Here is a 10,836-nt window from a genome sequence, read left to right as displayed (position 1 = left end):
CCGCCGATTCCTCCCCCGCCCGCCGCTCCTTTCGCACCGCGATTTCTTTGTTCTCTCTATATCTTTTTCCTCCTATTTTTTTTTCCCCTCCTATTTTTCCCGTACCCGCTTCCTCCCTCCGCCAAGTGCCCCATCCCGGTCACATTTCTCCGCTGCTTCTTCCCGACTTTATTGCGGGCGCCGGAGCCGGCTCGGCGGCACCACCTGCCGGGCGGAACCGGGCCGGGCCCGCGGAGGGGCGGCGAGCCCTTGACAATTAATTAATTAATTAATTAAATCCGTTAACCTCCCTGCTCTTTTGGCTTGGCCTCGACGCACCTGGAAAGCGGCTTTTCTTTGTGGTTCTGGGTTTTCGGGAGCCCTTTATGCAAAGGGAAAGTTAACAAGAGCCGATAATGGTTGTTTTTTTAGGGAAAAAAAAAAGGGGCTGCCCTGGGAAGAGGGAGGTGGATTGGAGGCTGAAAGGGCTCTGGGAAGCAGAGCGGAGAGGTGGGAATCAGCCTCTCCCACCGGTCCTCTCCRGTGGGAATTGTCCACGGAATCTGAATTCACTGGGAATGCGGAGGAGCTTTGGGCTCTGCGGTGCTGCCCGGGTACCAAATTGGGGGGAAACAGCCCCGAGAAGGAACAAAACCTGCTGCACCCTGAAAGAACCCCAGTCTGCTCCTCAGGGGACATAGGGWGGTTGCATCGCGGCTCTGGGAAGGTTCCTGGTAGGAATGTGCATCCGGAACGCCCGGCACGGGCGCTCAGGGCCGCAGCAGAGGCCGAGCAGGGCGGTGGGAACGGGGCGCGTTTTAAGCCGGAGAGAAGTGGASGTTCCAGCGTCTGCTCCGTTTCAGCGCCGCTTACAACAGGTTCTCGGCGCAGGTTGTACAAGTGGGGGCTGCTCCTGTAGGCGAAACGCAAACGGGGTCGACGCGGGTGTTTCCACACGGCAAAACAAGGACGGGGCCGCACGTGAACACTGCGTATTTCAGTGTTTGTGGCAAAAAATCAAAACCGGTCATTACTGATTGTACTGAGGGAATCGCTTCCACTGACTGGAATTATTCCGGGCTTTAAATCAAATTGGGAATGTCAGCGGTGTGGACAAGCGTGTGAGCACCAGGACAGTTGTGGAGCTGCCCGTGCAAATGTGCCAGGGAAATTTCTGCGTTTCCCTGCGGACAGCTCTGCCCACACGCACGGATCCTGATCCGACACYGGGGCTTCCCACCGTATTCCTGCTGCTGTCACTTTGGAATATTGCAGCGTTCCCGTGTGCAGCCTGCCAGTGGTAACGAGTTCCGTTGCTATCCGAGAATCCCGGTCCCCTTTATACTCTTAATAGGACACTCGCTTTAATAGGAAGTTTTCCCAAGGCAGGCTTTGTTAATCCYAGCCCGTGCTGCACATTAATTTCTCCGGGCGTTAACAGCTTCAGGTTATTGCTGTGGCCTGCACCTAAACAGTAAGTTGCATTCTAGTAACTTCATAGGAAAAGGTGGGAGTAGCACCCCTTATCCAGCAATATCCATACGGGAGTTCCAATGATAACAGTAAAAACTCCACTTTGTTCCCATTTCCAGCACCACTCGGCTCTGTCACACTTGCAGGTCGCACCAATACCCTTTTTTTGCCCCATATTCTCCAAACTTCCTCTGTGCAATGTGGCAACCAATGACAAAAGGACTAAAATAAACGGCACTGAGGACACTGCTCKAAGTAGGGCACCGTATCTTTCGTATCAACCTGTTATCTACCACTCTTCTTAAAAGCTAATTATTTTACAAATTTAAATTAGGGTAATTAGAGCAGCAGGAGCTGAACTAAGCCCAAGTGCCTGTAGCCTTGTGGGGGTTTTCTGGAATGGGGTTCTGGATCCTGCTTCCCTTGTCGCCGAGGGGAGATGGTCACTGTCCCCAAAGAACAGAAATCTCGATCCCTTCCTATGTTATTARCTACCTACCCCGTCCAGGCTGCATCACTCATCTCCATCTAAGTCTCTGCATAGAGGGAGARGGGATAAAGGTAAAGGAAGTAGAATCTCTTCCAAATTGGAGCCAAGACGCACCTCAGATCTGGTTTTCGTATCTGTTTTTCGTTTCTTGATTTGTACCACACATGGTGAATGGGGAGGCAGAGCAGCCTTCAGTTGAGGGATCTCACTGGAAGAGAATCCAAGCTATTTTCCAATCAAGAAAATACTTATTAAAGAAAAAAAAAAAAAAAAAAAAAGGTTTCAGGCCAAATTCTTGCTGTTCAATGGCCTTTAGTGCCTGAATTTCCAGTGCACCTCAGAAAAAGGTTTAGATCAACTCTCCATGATGGTCTTTGGACAGAAGATGCCTCAAAGGTTATAAAAATGCAATAGACAAATATAAAATGAGGGAGGGTGCCTCCGGAACTTCTGAAAGCATCAGATCTAAAACCTGCACTCACTCTGGCCAGTGACAAGTCATTTAACCTCGTATGTAAAATGAGGATAAAATCAACCTCCTGGGGCCCTGCGAGACTTAATTAGTTGCTATTTGTGGATTAAGCAGAAAGTCTGAAGGTGAGAGCACTAAATGCTAAATATTATTAGCTTCTGAAGTATTAATTTCTGTAATCGGGCAACTCCACCATTGCAAAAAAAAAAAAGTGGATCAGCATCAGTTTTACAAATATATTTATTTTCATAGCTCTATCATGTCAAAAAAAAAAAGGTACCCAAACAAGGTATTTTGTTTTTAAAAAGTAGTAACTGCAAGCACATTTCTGTAATATCCAAGCAGCTTGTCATCTTGAATTCTGAGCTTCTGACTCCCACCCAAGCTTACATTCCACACTCCTTAACAAGCAACACGTTATCTTCAAGCAAACAGCTCTGCGAGCTGTAGGCTCCCGATGCTCCCTGTAAAACTGGCCTTGCGCTGCGCGCGAGGGCTGCTCTTGCTTTCCAAGGAAAAGCCCACGAGAGGGATCGATTCATTGGCAGAAGCAGCAACGTTTGCCCGCGTGGCTGAGCTTTTCCTTACGCAGCCCGATCCCTCCGCGGCCAAGCCGGCACTTCCCGAGCAATCGGCTTTGGCTGCGCTGGAGACGGTTTCGCCCTTCGCGGGGAGAGGCAAGTGCCCCTTGTAGAAGTTCCAAACCAACAAGAAAGAAAAAAGAAGAGCAAAAGTTGCCCCCAGAAGTTTTAAAATGAGCTTCTCTTTTTGGCTGTCCAGGGACTTCTGTTTTGCTGCTTCCTTCGGTACAGGAGCTGGTAGCGAAGACATAAAATTCCCATCTGCTGTTCCATTAAGCGCGTTTGTTGCGGCACCAACACGTGTGTGGTCTGACTTTTGTTGGGCATAAAGGACATAGCTGGCCACAGTGATCAGGAATTCTCTCCCTTTGGCTTTCTCTATGGAGAGACAATCATAGAATCCGGCCTCATCCATCGTCACATTAAATATTACTATTCCTCCGTCATAGAGGAGGTATTTAGAGTCCTCAGCCTGCAGTCTGCTCCCATTAAACTTCCACACGACTYGTGCCAGATTTGACAGAGGAGCACATTTGAGATGAACATTATTTCCATGGATAAAGGGACGCTTTCTTGCAGTATTTTCTGAAATTATGAAGAGTATTTTTTAACTGAAAACAGCAATGGTTTAGCTCAACTTACAAAAACAAATCCATAGTCACATTCAATACACTAGTCTGTCAATGAGTAATGAAGAGGTAAGGGGTGAAGATTTTAATATCRCTTTGCCTTACTTGTATATGCAGGCACTCTTAAATAAATTCCTCTTTTTCTGACTTTGTATTCTTAAGAGCTGTGTGGTTTTCGGTCACACAAGGATTCCAGTGACCACTAACTGAAAAAGCACTTTGAATTGTGTGTATTTTAAATCAAACGTTCACATACCTACGCTACGACAGCTGGAAGCATCTCCGTATTTTACACTCTGAATTAAATTCCTAGGGGAAAAAAAGAAAGATAAAGAATAAATAAAGATAAAAATTTCATTTAGGAGATATCATTCCTAGATATCATGCAAGTGTGCACGTTAAGTGCACAGCTGAAAACCACGTGTCTTCACTTACTTCAAATCCCTGGTTTCATTTGCCAGRCGAACACACCGGGCAGCAGACTGGGCCCAGGCGCAGTAGGGATCGCGGGCCAGGACGCAGTCCAGGCACTGCTTATACTGGTGGCACGCAGACACGGGCAGCTGCACCACTCGGGATTGAGAGCCCGCATAGAGCATTCCCTGGAAAAAGCAGCACGGAGGTCTTATTTTACAATGGCGTGTGGTTTATAATGGGTTTTAAACTGTTATTTCCTAATAAGGACTGTAAGACTTTCTGGGTTTTACTAAGAAAGATAGTAACCTAAAAATCTTTCAAGAATMGCTGATGATATAAAAATAGGGGATGACAGAAAAAAGAAAAACAGCTTTGCATAGCATGCTAAATGACATAGTTCCTTGCCTATTTTTTCTTTAAATTAACATAAAAGCTTGTTTCAGTTGTATTTGGATGCAGAAAAAAATCTACAAAGAGTTATTATACTTTTGTTGTCACTGAATATGTGACAGAAATAGAATTATGAGGCATTCACAGAGTATTTAAGAGCAAAGAGGAAAATATAGAAGAGGAAGGCCTGGGGCAAACTATTACAGCAGTCACTTTGCATATGTAGGGACCAAGTTCTACCTTTTTAGAAGACAGCTGGAGAGATTGTACAGGCTCTGCAGATGGAAACAGCTGTAGCTCTTCCACAATGAACATTTCCCCATCCCAATTGAAAGCTTTATGCAAATATCCATCAGCTACATGAAAGGAAATGTACTTCTTAAGGATAAATTTGTTTAAATGATGCGTAATATTTTAGCTTTAAAATTAATGTAAAAATTAGACAGAGATTCACAAGTAATTCTTGGGGATAACGAAATGTTGAGGTTCTTCAAAACAATTTTTGATTTCAATAAGAGAGAGGCGAGGTTTTTCTCAGGGAAAAAATAAAAAACCAAACAATCCCTGAATTTGCAAACAGCATTATGTTGAGGCTGCTTTGATATGGAAAGTTTCTCATGGGATCCTTTTAATGACCAACAAACCAAACAAATTTAATCTAACTGGAAAGAAAATACTAAACTAGTAACACAACTTCGGAATGCAAAACTTCATCTAAAGTTGATTAATTTCTTTTATTTATTTTTTTTTCCCAGAAATGTCAGGAAAAATAAAGGGAGGAAACCCGTAAAATTATATAGCTTTTTTTTCCTTAAAAAAAGAGCACTTACCTGTTGCTAGAAACATAACGTCATATGTTTGTTTATCGAGGCCAGTGACTCTGTCTACTACAATCCTGGTATAGTTTGAACCTCTTTTCAGCAGCACTGGCCTATTACCAACTGGATTTACAGAATTATCCATGAGAGGATGATCTCTAACAAACTGCAAAACTTTGTCAGGCAAGTCAGAAGAAGTGTTGTATCCAATGCTCCGGGCAAAATTATCAATGCACTAGAAAGAGAACATAACAAACATGATTACAATTGAGTTTACATTGAATCAAAGTATTTAAATAAAAAACAGAAAAAAAAAGCTGTATTTTGTTCTAAATATGCAGCTCTTTTTACTTAACAAAAGAAAAAGTTATTTTCCTCATACTCTAAGCATAATTCCAGCTTCTTTGTTGAGCAGAACTGCAAGTGAAGTTGCTTTTCTAGAAAGCTCCATATACATCTCTATACAGATATAACAGAATAAGGAAGCAGTATGTCTTGGCTGATTATAAGTACCATATTTGTACTGGCAAAATATGTACTTTAAAGAAAGAAAATCCAGGGATTGTTCTTTAATTACAATGATAAAATTCACATTTACAGCACCAGGACGGGGGACCGGCACCTCTCCCCTATACACCACCCATTTAACATGGGAAGGTTCCACAGTTACTGGCCCTTTGTAGCTTCCTTTGGAGAAGACTTCTTGAATATTTTTCATGTTGTATGCACAAACAGCTGATATGTCCAATCTTCCCCTTCAAAAAATTAAAAAAGTTATGTTAGCTTTTAAATAGAAAGAAAAGCCATAAAACAATCTGCTCTCYATAGTGTGCACTGTGGTATCTTTTTGAGGGCGAGTCAAAAGATACCTAATAATTAAAACACTTCCATCTGGCTTTTGTTTTTCCATGATTCATTAAGAGGCGAAAAAGCAGAGAGATTTCTACAAGATTGGATRTATTTACACTGTATATTTTCTTTAAAATCAAGTAACAGACCTCACATAAATTGAAATGGCTGAGGAGGTCCTTTTGACCACCTCTTTTGAAGAGAGGCTTCCCCTATTCTGAGAATTCTGACGCTTATTATAAAATGTGAGAATGATGTACCCATAGCTACTTCGTCACAGCTAATTTCTAACACGAAGTTTCAATACCTTCCCTTTGGTTTCTTTCTGGTTGTCAGAGCAGCAAGATAAAGCCAGTTAGCAGTAAAATATGAAAGGAAGTAAACTGGAAATCTGTTTTTATTTTTTCAGAACATCACGTTGGAGAAGTAGGCTATGACAGACATYGCTTTTGGAATAGAAAATTAATTCTTCACCTTGAAATGCCAGCTACTTCCTTTAGTGGAAAAAAAAACCCYAGAAGAATCTAGAGCTTTCTTAATTATGCGATTTTACATGTGATTAGTTTTAATTGCTCCACCATCTGAGCAGAGAAAACATTAAATATTTGGCTTAGGAAGAGCTTTTGGTTAGTCTTTAATTGAAGGCTTTGGCCCAGCAACCAAACAATGTTTTGCTTCAGAAGATGGTTAATATTTGCTCGTTTGGATCAAGCTGCAAAGAAAACAAATGTGGTCTGTTAAAATATGCAGAGTAGCTGGTAACCTCCTATTCCGAGCTAAAGGCAAACGGCTGCAATCAAGTCATTAACAATGAAGTGACAACTCTTTACTCAGCTTATTACAAACTCTAGCAGTAAATGTGGCCCTTTCTCTCACCATTGCTGGAAAAATATTCCATAAAAAACGCTCTCTTGCCAGTCTGTTCTCCTAAGTAAAAAGATGTCCTGGATAATATTGAAATGGAAATTTAATTCTGGAATGGAACAGGAAAGTCGGGATTTTAAAAACGATGTCCATCTTCTCTGCAATATGCGTTTTCCACCAAGATCACCCTGAATGAAAGAATAACATCATCAACGAAGAATGGACAAAGAAATAGCTGTAATTTTCACCTGATAGCACTGTGGCAAGGAAAAATACAGTTGGTCTTTCAATACAAATCTAAGGTTGAAATAAAAGGAAAAAAAAAAAAGAAACTAGTTTAAAAATAAAGGTGTGTGATTGCATTTCAATTAGTGAGACGATGTAGGTACCACTTGTAATCATTCAGCTATGAAACACAATTTGCAATATACTAAGCATAATCTTTATGCTACAATATTAACCTTGCAGATACGGGCAATTCTGGACACCAGAAGCTTGTCAAAGAATTCGAATTCAACRGCTGTTTCAGTGAAGAACACGTAAATTTTATCATCATCTCCATTTGGATTAGATTCACTTTCCTGCACTACCTCCATATCAACAAATCTTGGTTCTGAAATACAGGAATATGCAAAATGCTTTACGTTTCTCTATAAAATCCCACAAATGCCAGATATTCTTTTAAAATTAAGTATCCAATTCACCCTTTTTGGGGAGCAAGGGATAGSAAAGGGGCAGGAAAATAATTATGAGTTAGAATCTATGAAAAATTAAGGAAGAAACAGAGCTTCCGCAGATGGGAAAATGTATTTGTTTCAGCAGTTCTTAGTGACAGATTTAYATAAAATTTTGTCCTTAGTTTAAAAGCTCACATTTGGTGGACATTGCAAAATCAACATGTAACATACACTATGATGGTCTATAGATAACTCACACACCAAAAGAAGTTTGAGACTGAAATTTGTGCAACAACTTCTTACCATTTAGCCAAGACGTTTTAAATTCTGTTCTTACAGGGTTCCTCATACTGCGGAGTATTATAGGTTCTGTTCCCAAGAAATTATTTGAAGTAGCCGAATAAAATGCACCATCTTTAAATTTTGGAAGAAATAACAACGCATGAAGTACTTAGTTTTAAAATGCAAAGAAATAGCCTTAAGAAGCAAAGTGGGCTGGACATTTCATGCAAAAATAGAATCAGGATAACAGGAAAAACTAAGCTTAGATCAAGAAAATGTTAAGCTTGCCTAGCAGTACCTACACGTACCTACAAAGGCAGAAGCAAATTTCAGGGTTGGTTCAAATGGACATTTTCCTCTGCTGTCTTCAGCTTTTCCTTGCAAACTTATGTTTGTTTTGTGGACAACCTATGGCAAGCAAGCAAGCATTTTAACAGGGTGATAATCAACGCCTGCCAGGGGCTAAAATGTAATTATAATCTTTAAAGGATAAGATCACAGAAGAGTTAATACAGAAATGTGAATTTTGAGTGAAAAGTAGTAACATTTAGTAAATATTTTCCAAAACTTTTGTGCTTCTATGAAAGAATCACAAAAGTTTCAAACTTTTAAAAAGGAATATTTTTAGAAAGGTGCTTAAAGATCTGCCATAGTATTCAAACATTTCAGTAAAATGTACTGAAATATAATTACCATATGATCACAAGCTGGGTGATAAGCGTTGGTCCCACAAACATATAAGCTGGAGTCATTTATCTTATGGAGGAACAGAATGTAGTTCTGGCATCTTATCTAAAATAGAAAAATAAAAGGAGAGCAGGTTTATATAATTTAGCTGGTTTGCATTTGAAAATTTTCTGGTGTAATTTAAATCTGCAAGATTTAAATGAAACTGCTTTTATCTCAATAAAATAAAATACATTGTAGCTATTTTTTGTCTTAGGTAACAACTTAAGAGGAGGAAACAAAGGTTTTGTTTACCTTGTCCTTTCCTCTATGGATACATTCCAGTTGTCTTTCCTGTGTAGCAAACCAGTATTCCTATAAGCCAAAAATCCACAAAAGTTGGTATGTTGCATTTTTTTTTTTTTCACAAAAACTATGGTCAACAATAAAAACGAAATATCTGACTCTATTGAGGTAAGCTGGCATTTCTATGTATCTTTACAACATATATAGCATAATATATTTTTATGAAGCAGACATGAAATAAGATGTTTAACTTACCCTGGCTATTTCTCTAGAAACATTATTCAAGTCAAGAGCAAATACAGCATCTCTGCCTCCAACAAATAAGGTATCGGTTTCTTCGTTCACAAGGAGAGTGGAAACATTGGATAATTCTTGTTTCATAAAAGTTTTTATATTTCCAGCTATAAACAAGGAGAGTAAGCTAGTTCAAAGCCCACTTACCACTATTATATAACCAAAACCCTTGACTGCAAACAGTGACAAAACAGAGGTAAAGTCTAAGCACGTTCCCCAAATGTTTTCTAAATAATACAAAAATATTTGGCTAGATGCATGGAGAGTCTTTCCTACTTTAATACAGTAGGAATACATACAGTATATAGGATAGGAATGTATATAGTACATACAACCACCGTTCAGGTAGGCATTCCTCATTGGAACTTGGACAAGCACAAGTGCTGCCACTGAGTCCCAACAGTCCAGAGCCTTCTGTCCTCCTCCTAAAAAAATAAAGCCCCAACCCTCTTCTATGCTCCCTGATACTGATTTTAAATTACTCTTTTTCACTTACTTTGGTATTTTACTGTTTTCCTGGGGATGCAGTTCACAACAGATGCTTCTGTCTCTTGCATTAATTGCAAAGTAAGATAAAGGACAACAGCTGCGTTACCCATTTTGACTAGAAGCTTTTTTTCTGGTTTAAATTCCTTGATATTAAATAATTACAGTCAGCAATTTCTTCATGGTTCTTGAGAAAGTCTTGCCAAAGACCTCCAAAGTAGACACTGGTAGTCTTCAAACATTTCCTGAAATGCGTGAAATAAAAGCAACCTCTTACATTTTCCTTTCCAATGACTACTTCCAGATATCCTAGAATTACAAGGAATTTAAGTTCAAGGTAATATTTGGTTACTGCTTTTATAACAGATGAGCGATCATGTCCTTTTGTAAATTTTTGTAGCTATTACCTATATAGTTACTATTCTGAATTAAATCCTACTTGAACAGCAATGCCAGAATTGCTTACACACCTTCCTCATTTTTCTTAAAGCTTGGTCATAATTAAGGTGAATTATCTAATTATTTCTTCCTTCAATTTATCAAAGGAAGTATTTATTTCCCTGAAGGAGGTATTTAACTTTACGCCAAGTGTGGAATTCTGATTCGCAACCTGAAATGTCTCAGCTTTTTTACAGGATATATAAATAATATTTTACAGAGAGGAAAAACTCTTGCAGGAGGCAGCTAAGAAATCATAGCTAAGACTGCTTTCTTCTCTGCAGCAATTCACTAGTATATATGTGTGCACTAGCTATATGTTAAGAAGAATTTATATTTTATTAATTACAATGAGGTAATCYTATGTCTGAAATCTTGGCAGTGTGTCTAAATGAACATGACCTGCAGGCGATGCTAAAAAAGTGAGCAAAATTAAAGCCAGGCCGTTGTAATCTACAATTACCCAAACCACAAAGATTCCAGATCTGCTTTTATAAAGACAGGAATCTGAGTTCTTTATAGGCTTTCATCTCCAAACAAATGCCGACAGCAAAAGAAAGTGCATTAGCCAAAGCCGAGTTAAGATATAGCCGGGTTAAGGCGTTTTTAAATGACCCCCGCTGCGGGTTTTGCCCCTTCCCCTTGGCATTTATGGGCACAGGAGGCTCCTCACGGACACCCACAGCGCCAGGAGCCCCGGTTCCACCCGGCCGTGCCTCAGGGCC

General features: G+C 40.1%; 1 protein-coding gene across 6 annotated transcripts in view; it reads right to left on the bottom strand.

The window, feature by feature from the left end:
• HOMER3 (homer scaffold protein 3) overlaps positions 1-10,825 on the bottom strand; it is a 27,976-nt gene extending 17,151 nt beyond the window's left edge. Inside the window, exons 1-15 of one of the 6 annotated variants that reach the window (XM_026038860.1) lie at positions 10,795-10,825; positions 9,684-9,918; positions 9,149-9,294; positions 8,903-8,962; positions 8,615-8,713; positions 8,230-8,329; positions 7,943-8,053; positions 7,424-7,575; positions 6,975-7,150; positions 5,848-6,004; positions 5,262-5,484; positions 4,672-4,787; positions 4,060-4,226; positions 3,881-3,933; positions 2,685-3,580 (exon numbers count right to left, since the gene is read on the bottom strand). In XM_026038860.1, coding sequence (XP_025894645.1) covers positions 2,838-3,580; positions 3,881-3,933; positions 4,060-4,226; positions 4,672-4,787; positions 5,262-5,484; positions 5,848-6,004; positions 6,975-7,150; positions 7,424-7,575; positions 7,943-8,053; positions 8,230-8,329; positions 8,615-8,713; positions 8,903-8,962; positions 9,149-9,294; positions 9,684-9,786 — 2,406 coding nt within the window. In that variant the 5' untranslated portion in view covers positions 9,787-9,918; positions 10,795-10,825 and the 3' untranslated portion in view covers positions 2,685-2,837. Of the gene's footprint in view, positions 1-2,684; positions 3,581-3,880; positions 3,934-4,059; positions 4,227-4,671; positions 4,788-5,261; positions 5,485-5,847; positions 6,005-6,974; positions 7,151-7,423; positions 7,576-7,942; positions 8,054-8,229; positions 8,330-8,614; positions 8,714-8,902; positions 8,963-9,148; positions 9,295-9,683; positions 10,183-10,794 lie in introns of those variants that run through there. The other 5 variants (XM_026038861.1, XM_026038858.1, XM_026038862.1 and 2 more) reach the window with 5 other exon arrangements.
• Between the last annotated feature and the right edge of the window lie 11 nt (positions 10,826-10,836).

This window comes from Nothoprocta perdicaria, unplaced genomic scaffold (assembly GCF_003342845.1).
Source record: "Nothoprocta perdicaria isolate Ctin4 unplaced genomic scaffold, notPer1 scaffold_218, whole genome shotgun sequence".
Taxonomy (NCBI): domain Eukaryota; kingdom Metazoa; phylum Chordata; class Aves; order Tinamiformes; family Tinamidae; genus Nothoprocta; species Nothoprocta perdicaria.
This window is presented reverse-complemented; position numbering and strand designations above follow the sequence as displayed.